The sequence below is a fragment of the Motacilla alba genome, chromosome 1A (genome assembly GCF_015832195.1).
Source record: "Motacilla alba alba isolate MOTALB_02 chromosome 1A, Motacilla_alba_V1.0_pri, whole genome shotgun sequence".
Taxonomy (NCBI): domain Eukaryota; kingdom Metazoa; phylum Chordata; class Aves; order Passeriformes; family Motacillidae; genus Motacilla; species Motacilla alba.
In genome coordinates this window covers 46,988,088-47,012,719 of record NC_052031.1, presented here as the reverse complement: position 1 = coordinate 47,012,719, position 24,632 = coordinate 46,988,088, and the positions used below count along the sequence as shown (strand labels likewise).

Genomic DNA, 24,632 nt, shown 5'->3' with positions numbered 1-24,632 from the left:
AAAATATTACAAACAACCCCTGAATCAAAACCCCAAGCAAACTCATAATCTCTCAAAGGTGAAACGCTGGTTCACGTGACACATGACGCTGTACACAGTATTTATTTTGTTTCACTGCAGTTCAAATACATTTCTCCAACAATATACAGACAGACTCATTATTCACAGAGGGGGAGGGGGGGTGTGTGGGCAGGGTGAATTCACATTAAGGAGGAGCTAACATCACTGCTCTTGAATATCAGTTCTCTCAGGAAGAATCTCAGAAGTAACTACTTAGGTAACAGCTGATTCACCTTTCCCAGCAAGGTGGTGGCTGCACAGGAGGGAAGAAGCACTCCTGTTTAATCCCTCATATGTTACTGGTCCTCACACTTTCAGTCCTATTATGCAGCTCTATTAACTGACACTAGCTCTATTACAAACACTAAATCCGGTCTGGAGGAAAATGCCAGGCCTAGAGCCATTGCTACAGTTGTGCTAATATATACAAAGCTATTTACACAAAAATACCATTAAACATATACAAACTGTTCACAGCTCTGACATTAGGAGATCAGGGCCCAAAGACCAGCCTTGGGGCTTGCAGCTAAACCTGAAGGGCTATCCTGGAAGCTTTATATAGAAATGTGGGATGATGGAAAGGGTGATACGGCAAAGAGAGGTGTCAGGGGCCCAGGAGAGGGGGCCCTGGCTAATGTGCCCATCTGGAAGGAGGGTCAAAGTCTGCTGTCACCTCATAACTCATGGGGAAATGTGGGGAGGCTGGAAGGGCACATGCTAGACAGAAAAGTTCTTTGCAATCCTCATCTCAGCCTGGCTCTGCTTAATGTCAAAGGCCAGGCTTAGAATGGCATACTAAGAAAGGAGTTCCTATATTGTTGCCCTAAACTGTGGGGAACTACTGGGGCATCAAATTGTTTCACTTTTATATGGTCTTTTCTACCACAAGAAAATTCATACAGATGCTCCTCAAATGCAACAGAGAGTGATGGCACACTCTGGGACACAGAGTGGGACACACCTAACACTGTGAACAAATGTGTACCAGGGGTAGTTTGCTCCTCCTGGAGCTACACACAGGGCTGGGCTGGCAAGGGAATGGCAATACTGAGCTCAGAATAGGGTTAAAATGCACAGAAAAGCTTTCTAGTTCTGTCTCTGTCTGAACCTTTAAACCCTGGAGCAGCAGTGTAAGAATCAGCTTTTCTCTAACAAGACTGAGTAATCTTTACAGTGACAGTCAGGATCTGCTGGATCTCCTATCCTAAGGGACAGAAGTAAGAATCAGCTTTTCTGTGACAAGACTGATTGACCTTTACAGTGACAGTCGGGATCTGGTGGACCTCTTATCCCAAGGGGGCCATGATACATTGGCAAAGGGAGACTCTCCCCAGTGTGATGTTCCAGTGATAATGTGGGTTCATACAAACCTTAAGGATGGAGAGAAATAAGCTGTGAAGCTTTCACTTCTACATCACTCACATATGCCTGAACTTGGTGTCCTGAACTTGGAACTGGGAGAGAAAGAGACAAGTGCAAGGAGCTGGCAAATGCTGTGGAGACCATCTTTCTCTAGATCAGGTAATTCAGCCAGAGAACTAGTTTGCTTGTGAATCTGGCAACAGCATGGACAAGAGACCTGAGAGCACGGCAGAAGTCATAAATAAGACTAAACCTGCAGTAGCCAGAGGCTTCTCTCCAAAAGTAAAAAGATTAAGGGTGTCCTTTAGCCACACCACTTGCCTTGACTCATCATGGCCCACTCTAGGCATAGAGCTTGTTAGACTGCTTGGGAACACTGTTTGGACATAAAAAGCAGTGACCTAAATCTCATTCATAAATTAAACATACAAAAAAATATACATACATTGTATAAATTAACACATATATATATAAAGCCTGATTTAATATATATATGTTTATAACCTCTAAATTCACATTTCTGTGTTACCTGGAAGGAAGCATGCAAGAACAGCATACGGAGAGGGAGTTGCTGAACAAGGTTTCTCTGGTACAGGTCTGTCTATGACAAACCTGCCTCCAGCAGCATTCCCCAGACAGCTGAAGAAAGGGGAAGTGCTTTTAGACCCCATTCCCTCTACACAGCAGTTTTCCTGAAGATACACAGAGCAGCTTCCTATATTCCCAATACAGGCCAAAGGTCCAACCAACATCTGAGGAACCACCAGGCTAGAGCTAAAGAAGGAAAAGCAAACAAACATTAAAGCCAAAATCTATTATCATCCAGTCTGGTAAAGTAGTAATTTGTAAGTCAGCAACAGAACCTGGGCACCATTATATGCAGGACCCTTGCTTGCCCATGTCAAAACAAGTGATCTCAGTCCCACCTCTCTGATCCCTCTGCAAGTCTCTCAGTCTTTTATGATCTTCATCCCTGTTTCTTTCTAAGATCCTGTGCTGTGTTCAACTGCCTAAGTACATCTTTGCTTCACAATCTGTCTATCTTATGCCCAAAGGGGCAGCCAGTCATCTTGCAAAAAGTCATTTTGCATCCCACCAGTCTCTTTCCATCCCAAAGAGCACGTTAACCGTGTCTGGAGGGAAGAGATCAGATGATCTCAAAGGCCTGGATTTCATGAGGGATTCCTGCACAATCTCACCTTCTGAGGAAAGTCAGCAAATTTCATCCGGGCAAGAAATCGCCTCACTTCTCCACGGCTGATTTTTGGAGTCCTGCTGTCCTTTAACCACACCATTCGGCCTTGACTCATCATGGCCCACTTCAGGCCCAGCTTGCTGACCGAGAGAAATCCTGGCTGCTTTTCAGAGGTTGCAGTTGTTGTCACAGTGATGTGAAATGCATCCTTTTGGAGATCATTAATTCCAACTGGTCCATCAGAAAAGGGCAAGAAAATGGTGGTGAGGAGGAAGTTTATTACAGTTCTTCCAAAAGAAATCTTATAGCCCTTACTCAGTCAAAACATCCACTAGACTGATAGTATATTCAGTCTGACTTCACAATTTCACGTACCTTAGTTGATAAGGGAAAATTATTTTAACATTTTTCCATGGAAAGAAACTGAAATATAGATCAGAAATGGAAGGGTTTGGTTCCAGGTTTTGCTTTTGAGCTTAACATAGGATATGAACGTATTTCAAGAATACAGTTCACTCTCAGCTTTCCTTCCCACACCAGTTAGTAGTTATTCTTTACCTCTATAAAATGGAAATTTGTAAGGCACTGGCAAGTCAGGTGACTCCAGTCACTGCAGAATGATCTGTACAGACCTCAGAAATCCTAGTTTCTAAAAAAAACCCTGTAACAATAGTATTCTGTTTGTTCTTGCCTGAACTGTGTTTTTGATTCAAGTCCAATTAGATGTTATTACTATGCAGCAGTTTTTCTATACTTCCTGGCCTACTTCTCTTAGTTCTGGATGAACTGATCTTTTATCCCACACTCCCATGCACAGGAGGGTGGTTATCTGCTGAACTGCTTTAAAAAGAGCAAGAAAATGGAATAGGGACTGTACAATCTTGTATAGATATTAAATCCAGATCTACTTTTTCCTGAAAACACACTTATATATTTTGATTCCCCCTTACAAAAATAAAGAGGAAGTAGAACAGCTCCTCTCCCAAAAAGCAGGAGATGGCCAACAAAAGCAGAAGTGTATCTGAGGTGACAGAGAGAAGTTTTATAGTGTTTTTTTATGCACGGCATTAAATTAAAAACAGCTCCATGGAAAGCAACACAACTTCTCTGGTGTAAAACATGCATTAAATCAAACTTAAACCTGTCATTGGTTAAACATGTAAGAAACTTTGTGGGTCATTTATTTGCAAAGTAGGGGGTAGACAAGATGCTCCTTTAGAAGGAAGATGAATCTTATTTCCCATTGTCATGCTCTGTGTGGTGGACCTTAGGTCTCCCTTTAAAGGCACAATAGCAGCCCATTGTTTCTCACAGCTACTTCTCCTCCGTGTTTCTAGCCTAGGTAGTTTCTCCTTCATTTGTACTCACCTGCTGAAGCAATGACTTTGTCTGTTGCATTGGTGAGGTCCAAAAGGACTGTAGGAAAAACAGGATGGAGGAGATAGAGGTGGTGCAGCCCTGGGCGCTCAGGTCTGGGACCAGGTTGCTGTTGGAATGCAAGACACAAAAATATAACAACTCCTAGCAAAGGGAAGTCTAGCTTTGTCAAAAAAATAAAGTTTTCTGACACTGTGTTATTTTTATATGTATCAAAGAATGAATAACTGTGGTTTTACAGAGATTAAATCCTGAAACCCTTTTTTTCCCTAAAACAGAATTTGCTCTACAACTTCTCTTTGGTAAGGCTGAAATCTAGCTGTCATATGCAGCTTGATGGGCAAAGCTACAGTCTGGAAGTTTGAGTCTGCATGCCAAACTGTGTGCCTGCATGGACAAAAGGAGCACTCTGGGCTGGGAACAAATCTGCAGTTACAACTCCTCAGTGCTGCACGAAAAAATGAAATTCACAGATTTTGGGGTTTGTGGATGCAAAATTTGTCTCAACAAAGCTTTATGATGAAAAACTTACATAAAAAAGCTCCTGTGTTCAGGCTCAGAGAAGTCAGAATGTCAAAGTAAGAGATGATAGCCTTCTTATATGTTAGATTCAAGTTCAGTGACAATAGGAATAAAAGACAGAGACTGCATGTGTTTCACAGAGAGACCTCAAAGGGAAGAAAAGATGTGTGCTCACCCAACTCTGTAACACAGGCTGCGTTTCATCAGCCCAGAAGAGAAAAACAGACTTCTTGTCCAAAGTCATGACTGAGAGTGCATCGAGTTGTTGCCTCTGCCATGGAAGCTCCTGGTTCCAAACAGGGAGGCCAGATTTGCCATCTATCACTACCACCTCAAGGCAGGGAGAGATCGAGCATTAATGGATGTCAAGGCATGGGTATGCAGAGCCCCCTTGCAGAGGCATGGTCTTTACTGTTCCCTTTCATGCCTGTGGCCACATGCTAATGAGTGCTGACCAAAGAGATGGGAAAAGCAAGGACCAGAGAATGTTTGTCTCTTTTTACCCAACCTTCCCCACTCCTGTGCGGCCACTGCCCTCCCAGCCTTCACCTGTTTTACCTTTTTGTTCCCATCTCCCGTCTGTGCTTGCAGCATGAAGTCCAGAGTCTGGTCAGCACCAAAGTAACCTGGTACAGGCTGGCTGTAAATTTGGAAAAATAAACACTCAGCCCCATGGTAGAAAAAAAGTAATTTCAGATGGGGGCAGAATAGCTGCTTTCGTCCTCCATTCTGCCTCTTAAATAGGCAGGATTTGTCATGCTAAATAAGGTCTTTCATTCACTCAGGACTATTCTGACTGTCAGGAATCATTTGTTGGTGGATCAGAAAAGTGCAAAATGGTTAAGTGGCCCATGGTGCTTGTCAGCCATTCTTCAGAGTTTGTCTGTGTGGGGGGCATTGTTTGATGGGCTGTGCAGACATCTGTTTATCTCCCTGTACAATACTCTATCATCCTTTCCTTTGCATGAGAACCTGTACTGTTGTTGCTATAATTATATAAAATTACCCAGCCCTTCCAAAATGCATTGGCACATTTGGCCTCCTGCAGAAAGTGGATTTCCCAGGCTGCCTTAGCTGTGTGAAATGGATCTTAACAAACTCAACATTAATGTCAGCCCATGATTCCTTGTACTGTATTCTTCTGTCAGGTTTACAAGCCTTTTTTATGACCTTAAGCAGGTTAAATGAAGTCCCTTCTCATCCTCTCAATCCTGGTTGACATAACATATTAATATCTCTCATTATAACTATTTTTAACCATATTCCTTGCTTTTGGCTTTCTAAGCCTTGCCTCTGTCTTCCTCCAATTCACCACAGCTAGACACACAATTCTAAATAAGCACAGTTGAGTCCACAAAATTCACAGAACCAGAGATTTTATGGCAAGGCAGGGTCAGAGTACATCCTCTCTCCTCTTATTTATGACAGATTTCTGTATTTCACCCAATTAACCAAGTATCAGTAGGCTGGCTTTGTCTCATGTTTGATGAGATGAATTCATCACTTCTCATGAGTCAGTTCTAACTATTAATTTCACCCAAAGAAACATTCCTGTGTCTTCATTCTCCTAAACATGAATGGCTTTTGCTCCAAGGCACTTGTTCTAGCTATGCCTGTTAGCTTCTATTTCTTACACATGCTTATGAACTCACCTCTCAGGCTTCTCTTTGATCATATAAACTCAATAATTGCCAAACTCAATCCATGCCAAAGCATTTTTTCCAGACCTTTTCCCAATTTTTTTCCATCTTCCCCTTTAAAACATACATGACAGAATGGTTCCTGAACAGTAATACCACAGCACCGCAGTGGCTTGACTTTATACTTATGACATCAAAAGTCATTTGCTTTACAGACACCTTTGGCAACCAGGTGTTGCCTTCGAGGCAGCATCACGAGACACTCCTATAGCTTGAAAGTTCTCCAGTAGCAAAAGGAAGTAGCAGGCAATTCTACCCTGTGACCACAAACTGAAAGCATCTCCTAAGGTGCCTCTGCCCTTATGGGTAACAGCCAGTGGCAGATCCCACAAACTGAATGCACACAAATTTAAGTACATTGGATGCTACCAATCAAGCGAAAAATCCCCTGGGCACTTTCTCAAATGAACCAGAAGGCTCGTAATTATTCTGCCCAACACTAATCCCCCCAGCAACCTGCTATTAATCCTCTCTCATCTGAAACATCCATTTACAACACAATTTGCAACTGCTTACTCAATTTCATGGTCTCTGAACTTCGCCCTTGTTTTATGACTACTGATTCTCCTTTATGGTTTTCCAGGGATCTTGTCAAAAGTTATCTGGAAATGCAGCACATCTGCAGTAGCCATGTTGGTTTTCTCAGAAATTGTTCCCACAGGTGTGGACTCTGCCCGGATGAACTGTGTGCTTGGGGCAGGTTTACCCAGGGAAAGGAGTGCTCACAGCTGGCTTTGTAAGCTTTATTTAACAAGGAATTCAGTCTGTTTCACTCTGTGGTAACATCCCTGACCTGAATTTGTCCCCCAGTCTGTGATGCTTAAGTAAAACTTAAGTTCTAAAAAATCCAAACAAACCTCTAAATTAAATGCTTGCCCACAATACATTCAGTAAATTTTCAGTAGTAAATTTTGTCTTAACTCTGAGAATACAGGTAGTCCAGGACTTCAGCACAGTGGCCTAGAACAAGAGTTGCTTTCATTATTTTTCAATTATTATCTGCCAGCTCCTCTATATGTATTGTACTCTGTCCCTTGGGAGGTCAGGGAATGGAAAAAAGCAGCAGCTTTGAATACTAGCTGCCCAGAGATGTTGTGAAGTCTCCATCCTTGGAGATATTTAAAACCTAACAACACACAGCCCTGAGTAATTTGCTCTAGCTTGTCTAGAGTCTGCTTGAGCAGGTAGGTGGGATTAGGAAATCTCCAGAGGGGCATTCCAACCTCAACCATACTGGTAAAGAAGTTTTCAACCCTTCTTGATTCGTGTATTCCAGTTTATTGCTGCATCCATTTAGAAATTTCTTGTGTATAACTGATTCTACAGCACCTACAAAGTGGCTTTGCTTAGTCACTTTACACACACTTACCCTTTAAACTTGACGCCAGACACATTCAGAAGTCTGCAGATTCTGGACCCAAAACACTTCTAGTCCATTTCCTTTCCCCATAGCATGATCAACTACACACAACTCATTCCTAAAGTTGTGGCTTATGTCACTCATCAGCCCTCAAGAATGTGGACATTACCTGAATATCAAAGATAGCTGAATACACTTTTTTTTTTCCTTAATGAAGTTCCAGTGCCTTCTTCCCATTTATGCTCTTGACAGTTAGGTAACACAGAGCTGAGAGATGCTCTCTTTATTTTCAATACTAGAGCAAGCAATTGTTTCCCATGTAATTTCCCTCAACTGTGCCCAACTGCCCTTTGCAAATATTTAATACTGGGCAAGCTGAAATTGCTGGTTATTACCAACCCACAAGATCTGGAAAATTACTTAATTTCCATGTGTGAAATTAGAGGACGAGCAGTATTATTTTAAAGTTTACAATTAGTATGGATGCTGATTGCCCTCAAAATGCTCATTTTCAACTTTCAAGGAACATTAAGATCTCTGGGCCATATTCATTCACCTGCTCTAAATTTTCAACATTCCTAATGTAACTGATCCTCTCCACTGAAGCCCTGGACAGCAAGTGGGCTGAATCACACATCAGTAATCCAATTCCAATAAATTCCAATGCCATATCATTCGCATGACTTCAGTGTTGGGTACCTGAATCAAGCCCCTTATTTGTGATCATTCACAAGCACACAGCTCAAGTTCCAAGTCTTCTGTTCCTTGCTCCCCCTGCCCTCCTCACTTAGCTCAACAACACACACCTCCAGTACATAGATTCCTCTTCTGACTTGGAGAATTACTGTCAATTGCTTTCTAAGGAACACATGTGCTTAGAACTGAAAGATGAGAAATGGTACAGGAAGAACTAGAACAGAAAAATGTTCCCAGCAAGTAACCTGCTGATATTCTGCAGCTCCAGGGTCCAGTGGCGCTCCAGGTCCTGTCCTCTCAGCAGAATCAAGCTCTCTTTGGTTGTGATGAGCAGGTTGCTGCAGTTTGTGTCAGGTGTCTTCACTGTCTGCAGAAAGTCAACACCCCCACTGGCACAAATAGAAAAGAGAGGAGATCAAGGCTTGTATCTGCACATCTCAGCACTAGCTGCCTGCAATTCCTACAAAAGATGTGAACTATACTTGGAGAAGTCCTTCTTTTCCCCAGTGATGTGGGTTCCTCAGTTAAGTGAACTAAATTCAAACGTGGGGTCTTCTGAATATCATGAGTGACTATAAAAAGCATAAAGTTTGTGAGTTCACATTTGCTCCCTCCCTTTATTCCTATCGAGACCTGCCCCACAGTTTGGCAGTAAAGAAGAATGAGCTGAGAAATCCAGGCCCACACAGACTGATCTTCCCAAAGAGACTCCATTAGCTGGGAACGCCTCTTTTTTCCCCTTCAGCAATGCATATTGGGCTGAAGAAAGGAACAACGAGCAGGAGAAGCTAAAGACTCCCTTTTATGATACTCTGCACTTCTTTGGGTAGGACAACCAGAGGACAGGGAGGAAATGACAGGTTTCCCACAGTATTCCCCAGTTATCAACTGGACAATGAAGAGAAGGACAGTATTGAAGTAGAAGCAAGCACCTCTAGGAGCACTAGTAAGTGCCTACCCTTCCCTTCCTCTCCCAGAAAGAGCAAGATGACAAGTCCCTCTTCTACCTGTAAATGTCAATGAGCTCTGACAGGTTGACAGATCTGCGCTTTTCCCACTCTGGCTCCTCCTGCTGCAGCATTGCAGGAAAGTTGTCCCGGTTTCTGGCTTGGGTAAAGATATCCCTCAGGGCAACAGCCTGAACATTACCTGCCAGGAAGAGTAAAGATGAGGAGTCCTGACTGCTAAAGATAACCCAGTAGAACAGAGGGTAATTGGGACCACTGCAGTTGTGGTAGAAGGCAATGAAATGCCCAGAGCTGGAACTTCCCTGGCATGATGTGCTTTTAGGAAACTCCAAAGTATTTGAGACTAGCAGGTATTGGTGCTCCTGTACTTTTCCACACCATGGCAGTGAGACTTGTGCTTTTGCCCTCTTAGACTTTACAGCAGAAGGCATGGCACAAGTATGACAGGGACACTGTGGACCATTTTAGGTAAAACAAATGTTTTCTCAGGAAGGTGAAGTGCTACAGAGGCAAGGTGCATCTTACCAAAACCAAACAGGATGTAGATGGCTCCCCGGCTGGTGATGTGGACTTGGGGGCCAATTACTTTCCCTTCTCCATTGGTGCTGTACCTGACAGGCCCACCCAAAGCAGTTCCAGTCTTTCCTGATACCAAGATGAAAACCACATCAGGCTGCAAGGAGAGAGAGGTAGAGATTTTTATCAGTGCTTTCAAGCAGCTCTGCACTCATAATCTTCTCCCAACCCCACAGCATGAAGCTGCACTGATAATTTCCCCCTCAGCAAGGTCTAGATAGTGTTTGCTTTCTCTTTGCTCACTCTGACTTCCTAGGCATCTTACATTCATGTTTTTCTCTTGACACAATTACATAAAATATGAAAGGGAATTCAAAAATCTGAGCTCCTCTAATAAAATCTATGTTAGAATTGTGGGGAGGGATGAGCATAAAGGAAATCTGCATCTGAATTAATCACGCAATTAATCTGAATTAATTAATAAAAGAAATTTTTCTTTCTTTTGGATAAGCTAAATGCTCCTTTCTCCAGAGATCCATCCCTACACTGCTGCTAAACACTCACTTCAAACCACACATTCACTGAACAGAAACAGATAATTCTCAAATCTCAGTCAGGTGCAAATAATGACCCTTCTGTTCATTCCCAGCTGTCAAGAACGCAGGTAGTGTGATTATTGTTTGATCCCACTGCTCTGAGCTACTAGAACTAAAAGGGTGCTTTTCAGCAAAATCCAAGGGAATGAAAATTAGGAGCTCTTGCAGCTCTGGTTACAGTCCTTCCACACCAGTCTATTTTTCCTCTACACAAACAGTAAAGATCCTTCCAAACCTTGAGTAGGGATGTACTGTACCTGTTCCTCTTTGAGAACCAGAACAACAATATCCCTAATCCCATCTCCATCTACATCTGGAAGAGTTGCAGCTGGTGCAGCCAGGATCCCACTTGAAAGATGAATCGAGTTTAGTGTCCAGATGGTCTTGCCTGTGGAAAGAACAGGATAAAAGAGAACTGTACTGGGGAACCAGAGGGCATCCCTAGAGGGTTCCACAAAATCTTCTTAAAAAGGGAGCAAGAGAAATTATTCCTCCCATCCTGTGTGACGGGGAAAGACACATCTGCAAATTGAGGCAAACTGCAGTGGGAAGCAAAATTCTTCTCCCAGCATTTCTTCAGACTGCCTTTAGGTCAGGCCTCAAGTCTGCTGTGCTTCCTTCTCAGCACCTCTTTAAAAGACCTGAGCCCGAAATAATTTCTGAAATAGCAGAGAATATTTAAGGTTCACTTTACAAAGGAGAACTCAAGTGAGAGTGTTGCTCGGCAGGACAGCAGTTGTTTGCCTCAGCCAGCATTAAAGGCTAGGTAGATGTGAGGAAAGGAAACAGATGGACAATTCTGATATTCAGAGTGCAAATCTGTGTCTCAGTTAAATTCCCAGCAGCAAATTACCACTCCAGCATGACATGCTCACTCCACCTCGGGGGGAAAGCACGTTAACAGACATAATGTCAAATGGTTCAGCAGTCCAGCACAGACCCAGCTGGAAACACAGTAAAACAAGACTTGCAAACTTGCAAATAAACATAAAAAAAAAAACCCAATTAAATTTATTAAATTTGATGCTTTTACTTTTTCATCATTCTTTTGCCAACATTTCTGCTTTTTCAATCTCTAAAAATGTTTTGCTGCTGCTGCTGCTCTGTAGGATAAGGTTTGCCCCTGAATGACAAAGTAAACCAAGGGCCAAACTTGTACATTACTACTGCTGGTAAAGGAAGCAGCTCATGGTCCTGACCATGCAAACACTGTGCAAGTAACCTAGTCCCTAAAAGCATTTGAAAAGTGTGGGAAGACAGCTGGGGGTAAAATTAGAGGAAACTTGAGAAGTTATATTCACATCCAAACAGAAGTTCTAACAGTACAGAAATTATAGGGTAAAATACAATTGCTGCCCCCTGGATGGAATGTGATTGGCATGCCTGAAACCTATTCCACCATGACTCCACACACCCACAACCATAGCACCTGCCAAAGGGGATGGAACAAAGGGTGGAGTGGGAATACCACGGCCAGACTGTAGAAATCCTTGCAGGAAGGGGAACTTGATGGTCCTTTGCAGCTGATAAATGGCACAGCACCTGTCAGCCAGGGGAGACAGGAGAAGGTGTCATGCTGCTGAGCCAGCAACTGTGGTGAAATCATTGTCCCTGCACAAACCGGGTTCATTAAAACCTAACCGTAACATTAACACACACCTCCATCCCAAAGTTACCCACCTTCAAGGTACCTTTTGGTTGATTCCAGAAGCAACCCTATACCTACCTTTGGCTATCTCTGCCAATGAATTAATGTGGGAGAACAAACAGCAATCAGAGAATCAAGGTGCACACGATCAAGTGATTAAAAATGCAATATTCATTCACATCTAATCAATTCAACTATGGGCCTAGCTTCTCTGCAAGGTTTCCTGGATGTTGCGTATATCCTTATGTAACTTCTCCAAGAATGCTGTTCAGCTTTGCAGCGCTGTTAGGTAGGTCCTGAGTTGTACCAGCAGCTCAATGCTAATGAGAACAGACTTTACATATTCTTTATGACATGGGGATGCTACAGGGTAAGATTAACACTTTGAATTATTCTGAGATGTGGGATGAAGATGCTGCCACAGAGATGAAATGTTTTGGATTCTCTTATCCTGTGTAACTAGAAACACGTTAGTTTTGACTCCATTCTGTATGTCACAAAGTAATAGCCACCACGATGTGCCAGAACCAAATTATTCATGCTTATTAGTCCTTTAAAGTAAACAAAAAAGCAACAACACATTTCTAATATGCTGGTAGTTGACTTTACCTGTGGAGGCACTGAGAAGGCTGAGGAATTTTGACGTTCCTGTAACAAGGCAGACAGGCCCTGCAGCTGCCCCCAGTGACAGCCCATTGCATTGCACACTTTGCGTCTCCTCTGGAAGCTGGATGGACCACAAGGTGCTGCCATTCATACCAGAAAGTGCCACCACAGTTACAGAGGGTCTAGAGACACCTAGAAGAAGCAGGAAAGAGAGAATGTAATCCCTTGGTGTCAGAGGGATTACTATGACCAAGTCGCCTTGAACTGGAGATCCAGCTCTAACTCCTGCAGCTGAGCAGTTCAAGACAGACAAATCCACACCACCTGAAAGCAAAGATCAAATGTCACCTCATGGCTGAATTTCTCTGCTGCAGGGCTTAGCAGTGATCTCCAAATAAGTCGGGCTGAAAATCAACAGCCCAGAAAATCATGAAAACCTGAGCTCATAGCAAGAAATGTGGTCAGCTGGGCAGACAGAATCAAGTTCCTGGGACAATGTGCTCAGTTGTGGTGTCTTCCTCCTGTGAAATTTACTGCTGTCAAATCAGACTGATTCTTCTGATCCCCTCTCCCTCAACAAAACAGCTAGCACCAAGGGGAAACCTTAACTGACTCCCAGGGCAGATGTCACCTCATATGAAAGTGCTGGTTTATTTGTAATTCTGGAGCAACAGAAAGTGACTGGTGGTCTGAGAGCGCTTTCCTTTGTTTTCCAAAGGAGTTTCATTATTGTGAAAAACAGATTGAATGCAACTATTGGTGGAACTCAGCATTCTTTTTCTAATTCACCAGTTAGCATAAAATAATTGTAAAATAAAGTAGTCTATGCTGTTTCAATTGTTTGTTGTTTCTGATTCCAAATGTGATCAACTTTTAGCTCAGCCTGCCCTCAGACTTCAGTGTGGTTATTGTAATTAATCTTCACCTAATAGCGTCATATCACAGCTTAAGATGAACTCCCACACATTTCAAAATAACAACAGACCCAGCCAACTTCCGTCTTACTAGCAACACATGCAACATATGACCTGATGACACAAAGGGCATATATGAGCCACTGACTAAACACAAGGCTGAGTCCAGTCTCTAAATCAAACTCACTCTCTTCTCAAACTGAAAATCATGTAGCATATGCTAAGGGGTTGCCCCAGAACAAGTTATCTTCGTTAAACATTGATAGGGACCAAGAACAACTAATTCCTGAATGCAGCTCACAGCTGTTGTGGGGACAAGCTGGAGAAACAGTTAACAATGTTGCAGATTACTCCACTGGGTGCCTATTCCAAGCTTATCTCTACTTGGCACTGTGTGAAAGCTCCAAGCACAAGCTACAGGTGGGCTGATATCCAGCTATGTGAGTTTTGGATTGTGATCTACTTACACCTGTTTTAGTGTCTGGTTTTTGTCTTTCAGCACAGCTACAACCCAGGATGCAACTAGGTATGACTAGTTTCATTCAGAGCATGCTGACTATATGTATATTTGGGCTAAAAAATAAAAGCAATGGAATGGCAAAAATATACAGTGCAAGTACAACCGATATAAATGGAATACAGCCTCTATGTCAACCGCATCGTCCTCTCTCACTTTTTTTTTAAGATACTTTACAGTTTTCTCTATGTTCATAGGTTTCTTTTTATAGGACTTGCTGTGAAATACCACGGGCCTTGCTTGGGCCATGGAGAAAGGCATCTTCCCTATCCTCTAACAATATTTCTATTACCTCTTTGAAGAGCCAAGGCATTTTGCTCCAAGAATTTTCTTCAGGTTGTGCAATGTATGCCTGCTCCCTGAATACATCTCTGAGGCAGAACAGATTCACCTGGTACCGGGCGATGCCAGGATAGGCAGGTGCAGTACAGCAGGCAGCTGGGAACCTCCAGGACAACAGGATGCCACTGGATCTGGCAGCCCCTGTGTAATGGTGGCCAGCATCAGCAGGTTCTGCTATGTTACCTGAAGAGTGTGAGGACTAACAAAGAAAGCAAAGCAGCCAGGAGGAGGAAGCAGGGCAGTACCTGCTGAACAGCTAGGCACAGTAGCTGCCGAATCATCAGCCTATTACTTGTGAATTAACAGTGATTTGGAGCCTGGCAAGTATATGGAGTGACCTGGAGAGAAAGGCAGCAAAGTGAGGGTGTTTCTAAAAACAAAGTGAAGTGTGCACGAATGCAGAACAAAGAGACAGAGTTACCCCAAGATGAGATAAGGGCAAACAGATAATGCTGACCAAAAGGTATAGGAGCACAGGCTTGTAATGAAAATTTTAAGCATGACCAACCACAGGCACAGTACACCAGTAATTTTAAGGAACTCTGCAAAGAGCAATGCAGTGGATTTGCAGTGGCAGGGACTCTTCCTGTGTGTAAGACAAACACGCAAAGGTCCATATAAGAGGAATGGAAAGGAGCTGCAGTGCTTACCCATGACACTGGCATTCATCAAGGCAGTGAAGACAATGAGGATGTCAGGGAGGCCATCACCGTTCACATCACACAGCTCCAGTGGGGATAACACACCACCTGCAAAAATTACAGTCACTGCATGTCAAAAAGACCACCCAGCTCATTTCTCACACTGGTAGAGGAGGGCTGGCCCAGAAATGAGACTTGTGCATAGGCAAGCCTCACAAAGTCTGCCAAGGAACCACCAAGGGCAGGCAGCTCACACCACGGTAAGATCTTTCATTTCATGAAAAGGCAGAAATGTAGCATCTGGGTCAGAGAAAGGGAAAGGAAAAATGGAGGAGCTAACAGAGGAAGATTCATGTTTCCCACTTCAATTTCTGAGGCAATGTGGAGCCACGTATCTTATGAAAAGCTTGGATTTGGAAACCAGGAGCAGAAAGCAAGGAGGCAGAGACATATGGCAGACCTGGCAGAAATTATTCCAGAAAACAGTGTTACTTTATTGCAGAAACCAGAATGGGAGATACTAGTGACCCATACAGGATAACATTTTAAATGATCTTAAATGTTGATTTGTGGATTCAAGCAGGACTAAAAGACAATGGAATAAGGTTAGTTTAGCTACTTAGAACACACAAAGACTTCTATCCTCTCCTGTCGAACACAACCACATACTTCAGCATGGAGGTACTGGTAAAGTCCAGGCTGTAGAAAGGGAGGCACTGTATTTTAAAGTGGGCTGGGCCATCTCCACCTGGAACAGAGCACAGCATCCAGACAAAAAGGCAGGATGGAAAAAGAGTCAAAATAATTTTTGATGTTGGCAGAAACAAAATTTTGTGGCACTGTAATGTGCGGATGCCAGATTTCATATGCCTCAGCTGGACATTCAGCTGGACACTCAGCTGTCCTGAGTGATCAGGACACAGCCACCTGTATATTATTTTGGAGCATCTATAGTGGTGAGGAAGGGTCTCTGCTCTGACCTGGCTCTCCCAGATATGTCTCTCCCACCGATGCCCAGCCTGGGAGCTGCCACCTCCCCCATGCCAGATGCTGTTCCTGGGGCTTTCTCACCTGCTCCCTGACCTAGGTTGCGGTTCCAGGTGTTATGCAAGTCTCTAGGGGGACAGGGAATTAGAAATGCGCACACCAGCACAAGAATCATTGAGATCACCACAGTGAGCAAAAAGATCGCAGTGCGCAGGTATGGCATGAGGGAGGGAGCAGCCTTCTGCTCCAAACCCCCAGCCGTCTCGGCAGGATAACCCTCGGGCGCGCTCTCTGACGTGTGCTGCTTTGTCATCCCAACCTCCACATCAGAATCAGGGTCCTGTATCTCTTCAGGGGGGCTCTTTCCATTCTTGACCCCCCCATTCTTCTGGATGTTGAGTACAAGGTCATCTTCACTTTCATCACTGTCAGCCTGAGTGAGGGGATCATATTCCCCAAGGTCTGGGCTCTTCTTTCCTGAGAAAAAAGATGGAGAGAGACAATAAAGCATGAGTTTTTGCAGGATCTCAGTGGAGAAAAGGCTGCAGTGGAGAGTCATACAGAAGGGACGACAGAGTAGTCTGCATTTTGCATGGCTCCAAGTGAGAAGTGTGAGAGAAATGACAGGGTCTCTCTCTCCATGTTTCACAGTAGCATCTGTGGGAGAAAAGATGCTGACAGTTTATTTTCCTCAGATAAGTGTGTGTGTGTGTCTGTCTGTCTGTATACATATATGTATGTGTATGCATACGTCTATATGGAATTCATAGCTGATTTATTTCTAATACTTTCTTGATTAGTAATGAAACATGACATCTCCCTGAAGATGAGGGGAATGTAATTTTGTCCCTTTGGGCCAGTAACATACTGATGTCTGGAGCAATCAGGCTGTTCCTTCAAGACACCACCTTCTCTGCATGGCTCAGTTCTGTGAGAGGGAATGCTCCAACCCCTGCCCGAGGCAACCACAGTGCACCTGTTCTGTTCCTGCTCCCACCAGAGCCAACCATCTGTGCTTAGCCTGGCCAAGATAGATAACTTGGTGCTGATCCCTTCAGGTGGTGGTGCAGGAAGGTAGCTTAGCTTCAGGTGTCTCCCGCACAGGTGCCCGGCACACTCGACCTCTCCCCCACGCCCAGGACAGCCGCAGGGAGTGTGGTGAGGGCAGGTGTAGAGGCCAGCCACAACCCTGGCACAAGCCCAGCACCATCTGTTTATGGCACAGAAAAGATCACGCAGACTCACTGCCCCGAGCTACGAGTCGAGGGTCACGTCTCAGGGAGCTGCCCCGTGCCACAAGGCTGGGCATGGAGCCATGGCTAATGCTCTGAGTATTCCAGAGTCTCAGTCTGGTTCCCTCCCTCTCTGATTACAAGGTGGGACCTTGCTATCCCAGGTATCTGTCTCATTTCCTTTTGTTTAAAGCTGATCTGAAACACGAACTAGCTTGTGCCCGAAGATTCCTGAAGCGATACATGCAAGGCATAACTAATAAGCAAAAATATGCAAGCTGTAACCCCTCTCAGACACTAAGATGATGGCTTTACAAAGTGGAAATTTTAGGGCTTTCATGATTATTCTTCCTGATTAAAGACAGTATATCTTACTTTTGGTTTTCCTGCTAAAGACACTCAAGTTACAGATGTACTGTAGTACCTAGTTAGTGCAACACACCTATTTTGCATAATCTAGAGTGTATGTTGCAGCACGTGTATCTTAGTTTTTCCTCATTTCTCACCCCACAAAAGGACCTTCACTTTCACTTTGTCTACCACTTACAAGTGGTATTCAGCTTCATTTTTAGGATTTGAGAAAAACATACAATCCCACTAAAAACCAAATGCCCCACACTAGGTGGAACAGCTGAGACAACTCACCTGCATTGAACAGAAGGAAATAAAAATATCCAACACCTTCACATATCTAAGACAGACTCTTCCTTTCTGAATTAGGGGCTTCTACAAAAGACTCAAAAACCTGGTGCACATATACACTCCAAAAAGCAGTTACTTGGGGAGGCAGGAACCAAGAGATACTGCGTTCCTACGGGTCAGTCTGGTGTATCCCTGTGACACACTGTTTCCTTTCACATAGGTCTGCTCTAAACATGTGCTCAAAGGGTGGGCTTTTCAGCAAGTCTTGATAACCTCGGTTCCATCCTGAAAGTGCACAGAAGGCCACCGACCCTGGTGGCACACAACTCTCTGCTCAGAGGTTGCAGTGTAATTTCACAGGTGTGTATTACCATAGGTTGTGTTAAAAAGTGACTGAAAGACTACTCAGTCAAAACAAAAAATTCCAGAGAGGTCTCGCTGCCAGGGTACTTGCAGTTTATCACAACAGATCCAGATGTGCTAGTTCAAGCCAGGTCAGAATGGCATGAAAAACAGACGTGGCTGGCCCAAGAGTAAATGGTATTAAGCCTGGGAAGTCAAAGTCAGACAGTTGTGTTAACTAGACTGCTCGCAGTTTTGGAAACTGGTGACTTTTGAGTAAAACAACTCAAAGAATAATTATGCTTCACATATACTATATTTTGTTTAATTATTTTAATTCCAAACAGTCAACCAAAAGACTGGAACCTGCTGATCATCCTTGATGCAGCTAAAAACATTGGTATCAATTAAATTTATCTGGAACAGTTTTGCTCTGGATCCCTTTCTGGAGACAGACAGGACCTTGAAAACATGGCTCACCCACTCCTTGAACTGGCAGGGACTGAGATGCTGGCAACATTGACAGTGGTATCAAACCACAGCCTGCAACAGGAACACCTGTCCTACTGAGAACCACTGAGCAGGGGCCAGGAAACAGCTGCTACACAGTAATGACAGCTTCTGACGGTCTACATAGTTAAGAAACTGGAGAAGCATAGGAGAGCTATAAGGCAGAGAGCTGCTCAGCCTTAATTCATGTCTAAGCCAGAGTAGGAGTCAGAAACTGGCTCTCCTTCACCCTATCTTTCCCCAAAAGGTCACCCAGCATACCCACAAGGCACATACCCACATAGGCACCCAGCATACCCACAAGGCACACAAGGTAAACTCAGGCATAAAGTGCCCTGGAGTTCTTTGGGTTTTTTTAAGCCAAAAGAAGGGAAGACATTGCCCTTTAAGAAGGGCTGTTGGAGCACTCATCTAGCACATGTAAAACCCAATTGTGTATCTCATCTCAGAGGATTCAAACACTTATCTCCTACTGTTCAGAGAGAACCTTAACCGATCTGTAGGTGTTTTGGGAATGCGTTTGGAATGCTGGCAAGCATGTGGTCAGCTCAGCCTCCCAAGGTTGTTCTGTGGTGCAGAGAACAGGCAACTCATGATTCCCCTGGCTGGAGGGAGAGCAGAAGGAACATGACTCCTCATCCGAGTTTTAGGTCACTAGCTGTGGGAAGGAGGGATAACACACCTGGCTTTCACTAATCACTCCCAGATGATTTTTCAGCAGAAAAGCACAAACAAACATAAAAACCAGTAAAGAATGTATGAAAACACAGGCAGTCTCACACCTTTTAGAGAATGATGATTTATTTTTAAGTGCTTCAGAAGTGAAATTCTTTCCTTTCTGGTCGACAAGGCTCATCTGGAGGAAAACAGTTAGTCCATCAATGGAAAGCTAAAACTGCCTCTGTTGCAAGCAATCAGCTGTCAGGGAATATACAGCTTTCAGTTTTCCATCATGGAAGTAGAAATGGTAAGATCTGAGGTGGCCTCTTGGTGAAACTCTCACCATATGTCCTGAAAGGATAACCACTGTGTAGCCTTCACGAGAAATTAGTCTCTGTGCTAAAGCAAGCTGCACTTCTGTGACCTTATGTAGGTACCAGGTCTCTGTAACTCACATTTTGTTATCTGTCTTCCAAAGAGACTCCAAGTGTATATAAACCTTGCATCCACTTCACAGGTATGGAGTTAGTATCAGCAAAGTCAGTTTCCCCATAGCTCTGTGTTCCCTCCCTCCTACAGGTAGAGTCAACAAAGCATCTTCTGCTCTGACCTGCTCTAAACCGTATTCCATTCTTTCCATGGCATCAGTGATAAAACAGAGGCTCCCATTCAGTGGCCTGTGGTTACAATCACAGCAAGTAAATGGTCACATCACCCCGGATTTTCTTTTTCTTTTTGCAGCCACTGGAAGAAAAAGCAAATACTGATGATGGAGGCTTTCAAAGACAGAACTGAGGGAAAACACCTCAATTTATTGGCTTTCAAGGGCCAGGTCTCTAAATCACACTTTATGACTTTGAAAATCCCCCATGTATTTGCCAAATGCTATTTTCACACAGACAACTATTGCAGTAGAAGAATGTGACCTCTCAGTGAAGAACAGACGATCATTGTGTGATCACAATCTGGAAAGAAGGCACCCATTAGGTGAACTGTGTTGAAATGAGGTCCCAGTGACAATAAAATATTCATTTCTTGTGCTGATGGCTTCAAGGATTTTAATTGTAATCTTATTTTTCCTGGTTTCGAGTGATGGAGAAGGCTTTTCTTTGCACTCACTTTGGAGTGAGAAGAGCAGATTTTGGACTTTAGAAGAGTGCAATTTTCAGTGCATTATTCCAATGATGGCATACTGGTTCCAGTACCTGTTGTACTAATTTCATGTTCTGTTTATTTTCCTGGCAGTTGGCAGGCACCAGTCACTGGGTGCTGCAGACATATCTCTAAGCCCGTAGTGATTTTTAATTAATTTAATAAGATGCAGCAAAAAAACCCCCAGATATAGCAATAAGCTTTCTGCTTTCTCATTGCTGTTGGAAACTGCATTTCTCAATAATTAAACACACAAGAAAGGCATGATCTCTGCAATTTAACCTGAGGATTGATGCAAGAACTGTTCTCTTAAATGCAGCTGCAAGGCCTGGTACAATCCTTTTCCAAATCAGTGTTTCCCAACAGCAGACATCAAATAGATCATGCTGGTTCCAAAAGTCCCAGAAGAAATGTGCTCTTCTTATTGCAGTTCCCCAGCGGTCACGCCCTAACGCACACACCTACACCAACGAGTCTGCACTCGTCCTAAACAGACCTCATGGTAATGTACTCCCTCCCGTTTAGACAGACATATATATATATATATATGTATGTATGTATGTATAAAACAAGGAAGAAACTCACTTGCAAACAAAATTTCTTTGAATGAGACTCAACAGACACCACATAAACTAAAAGTAATGACTCCTGATAAGGGTTCAGAAAAGATGGCAGGAAGGACTTTCAGGGACTGATAGAGGAAGAAAGGATGATCAGGGCAGCCTCACAGGCTGGGGCCCTGCAGGACCACTGCGGTGTGCAGTGCCAAGGAGAAGCCCTCCCCAGCAGCACACAGCCGGGCCCTGTCTCTGTCCCAGGGCTGTCCCAAAGGCAAGGCAGGTTAGGAAGAGCAACGAGCTCTTCCCATTGAAGGTAATGCAGCCTGGTGCATTGGCACCGTCTACAGTACATCCAACAGCAACCAGCATGCTCCCAAGATCTGGTTTGGCAAGGTCTTTTAATTCCCTTTTAATCTCCTTACTGAAGAGAATGGCTGTTTGACTGCTGCTCACCGCACACAATAGCCCCTTATGCTTGAATATCCTTTCATCTCGCTGAAGATCTCCGGCTGGAAGGTGCAGAGGCGGCAGGCAGGCTTTAAACATTTACCTGGATAATTGCATTGGCACTTACCGAACTCCTGGCCTGGCTTCTGTGGGTAAAACGCGGCAGGAGCGCATCTGAGAGGTCTGCGCTTCCTTTCCCCCCGCGCAGTCCCCTCACAGGGCCGCGGCCCAGGCCCCCCTCTGCCACACACGACGCTCTCCGAGCCCCGAGTCGCCGCCCCGGCCCCTGCGCGCCTCCCACGGCCGCGGGCCCCGCGCGGAGCCCGCCGGCCGCCCCTCAGCGCCCGCACCCCCGGGCCTCACCCCACATCGCCACATCGCCACATCGCTATGGCAACGCGCCCCGCAGCCCTCAGTCAGCGGCACCCGCGCCTCCCGCGATCACGGCTGCCCTGGCCGCGGCTGCCCCTGCCCTGCCCGGCCCGGCCCGGCCCGGCCGGCGGTGGGTCCGTCCCGCGGGCGCGCAGCCCTTACCCGGCAGCTTCAGCGCCCGGGACAGCACCGTAGCCATGCTGGACACGGCAGTGCGCTCGCGCGCCGCCCCGCGCCCCGCGCCTCCCCGCGGCCTGCTGGGAATTGTAGTTCCCAGGCGGGAGAGGAGCCCGGGCCCTGCGCGCCCCTGACGGCCTGAGGGGCAGAGGCCCGCGGGGAGGGGCGGGCCGGTGGCAGCGAGCCCTGACCCAGGACAGCCCTGATCTCCGCAGCCTGCGCGACTGTGTGGGCACAGACAGATGGCAATAGGCTTGTCATCCTGAGTGGTTTGCGCAGAAAGTGCCAGTCCCCTTAAATTGTTGCTCCTATAAATATATGCCTTCATTCTTGGAAAGTTTTTGGTTGGAAGAAATCTAGTTGTTTTCTTTTTATTTTACAATTTTATTTTATTTTATTTTATTTTATTTTATTTTATTGTATTTTATTGTATTTTATTGTATTTTATTGTATTTTATTGTATTTTATTTTATTGTTGTCATTGATTAATTACAAAAGACTGCCAGGTTGTTTTCCAAAGCTGTCCTCAATTGTCACCACAGCCTTTTGAGGTGAGGGAATAAGTGAAGTCTCCCTTTCCCACAAGGGGGAAGTTGAGCAAAGAGGGTTTTGTGGCTTCCCCAAAGCCACAAGGCTTCCTAATTCCCAGGCCCACACGTGGGCCCTCGAACACTGCCACTTCTTCAAGTCATGATTTGTGTGAGAACTCACAAGGCAAAGTCCTCTGTCACTGAATGAGAGGAAGGATTATTGGCCAAATACATCAAAAGAGACTCTGCCTGGCTAATGAACGCGTCACGTTTCCTCAGCATCTGCTGCTGCTCTTGCTATCCCTTGTTTCAGGTGCTGTTTCTGCAAATTATGACTCACTCTTTCATGTCCAGGTCAGTCCTGGAACTCCTTGAATAATAACAACGAGGAGCAGAAGAGAGACACCAAGTGGTCCAGTTGGTGAAGAGAGCTTTTTTTCCAGATGTGAGCGGGAAAGAGAATAGTTCTGATCCAAAATCTTTTGGTACCAGAGGGTTTTTTTCCACTGATGTCACCAGGCTTGAGAGAGACACCTTCCTGAGAACACAGCACTTGCGGGGGCAGTCCCAGGTGGCAAACTCTGGAGAAGCCATCACAGTTGTTGTTACTCTTTCCCTTCCAGGTCTTTCTGAATACAGAGTCTTTCTGAATACAGAGTCTTTCTGTTCCATATGCCATTTTCTGTCCTCCAGGCTTTGATTTAGGAGCAGTGGCAGTCCTGTATCTATGTAAATATTTACAGGATAGATCCTGGATCCTTTTCAAGTCTCAGTTAGCAAAGCCGGTGATAGACAGGGCAAGAGCTGTCCAGCAGAGTGACTCCTTCTAAGAAAATGCTTCTGGTACCAATTAGAGCTGGGAGCAAAGGAACGGCAGGAAACAGCCAGAAGCAGGAATTGGGATGTCTGGTGTCCTCATTTGTGCTCTTCTAACATCTGGCACACACACAAACAGTGCAAAAGCCCATAGTTTGCTATGCTTTTACATCTGTGGTGCAGCATAGCCTGCTCTTAATGCCATGTGTCCCCACAAAAGTGGCTTGTTCCCCACGCTCAGAGTTCTCTGTGAGGCTAATGGGTTGCAAGGACAAGTGATTTGTGCTTAAACTGATGCTTTTGAGGAACATATGACTAAGCAATATGTTTAGAGGATTTAATGATTTGCAAAGTATGAGGAATTAAGTTTTCCTTCTTTATGCTGTGAATGTAAGCTGATTTGCATATAAATTGGACCTGTCAAGTGTTCGAATATCAATCAAAAAGCTGCAAATAGTTCATTAATTTATGTGAATGTCACTGTTCATTTTATTTTTTTCCCAAAGCAGTTTGAAAAAGCCAGATGCTGAAAAGTTAGATACTTGGGGTTAGGCTTGAAAGTCTGAGAGCTTTGTGTAGACAACGTGGTCATTGAGAAAAACGTTGCAAGCAAAAAGCATGAAAATACCCAGCCACCAGCCCCTCATCAGTGTTAGGCCTGTGCCACTTCTTGCTTCTTGCTGCCTGTCTGCCAGAGACTTCAGCCTTTTCCAGCCTGCTGGAGCTTAAACCTCTGCTTGCTCCTTGACCCTGAAAGGAGCTGCATGAAACACTGCTATTGAAAGTTCTCAAGCTGGAGAAGGTCACTCGTGCAGAGCTGAACAATGGAGTGGCTGCACACACAGCCCTGCTGAAAGATCAGAGGGCAGTTGCCTCCTGATGAGCTGCTGGGGCAGGAGCTGTTCCCAGCTGTACCTTTTTCCAGGTGTCCAGAGGGAAGAAGTAGCCTGTATCCTTGCATTCCTACGAGTGCTAAGCCAATGTTTTTACCCATTCTATTCATCCCATCCTTCTATTCTGCATGGCTACATGGCAAGGCCAGGAACTCCATCCTCTTTCCTCCTGTGCCTGGCTGAGTCCTTCCATGACAGAGCTGTCACACAGCAGTAGATATTGCAATAAAAAGGAAATGCTTGTTCAAACAACAAAATAAATGCAATCAAGGAGTGAAGGACAACAGTAAGA

The 24,632-nt window shown here is 44.6% G+C and overlaps 1 protein-coding gene across 1 annotated transcript; it reads right to left on the bottom strand.

The window, feature by feature from the left end:
• Positions 1 to 70: 70 nt before the first annotated feature.
• On the bottom strand, positions 71 to 22,168 carry FAM234B (family with sequence similarity 234 member B). Its single transcript, XM_038154502.1, has 13 exons — positions 22,087 to 22,168; positions 16,092 to 16,484; positions 15,030 to 15,128; positions 12,610 to 12,798; positions 10,610 to 10,740; positions 9,766 to 9,913; positions 9,280 to 9,421; positions 8,518 to 8,661; positions 5,075 to 5,156; positions 4,692 to 4,847; positions 3,986 to 4,103; positions 2,622 to 2,848; positions 71 to 2,196 (listed from the first exon to the last, which is right to left on the bottom strand). The coding sequence occupies exons 1-13, from the start codon at positions 22,121 to 22,123 to the stop codon at positions 2,191 to 2,193; spliced, it is 1,872 nt and encodes a 623-aa protein (XP_038010430.1). The 5' UTR covers positions 22,124 to 22,168; the 3' UTR covers positions 71 to 2,190.
• Positions 22,169 to 24,632: the final 2,464 nt, after the last annotated feature.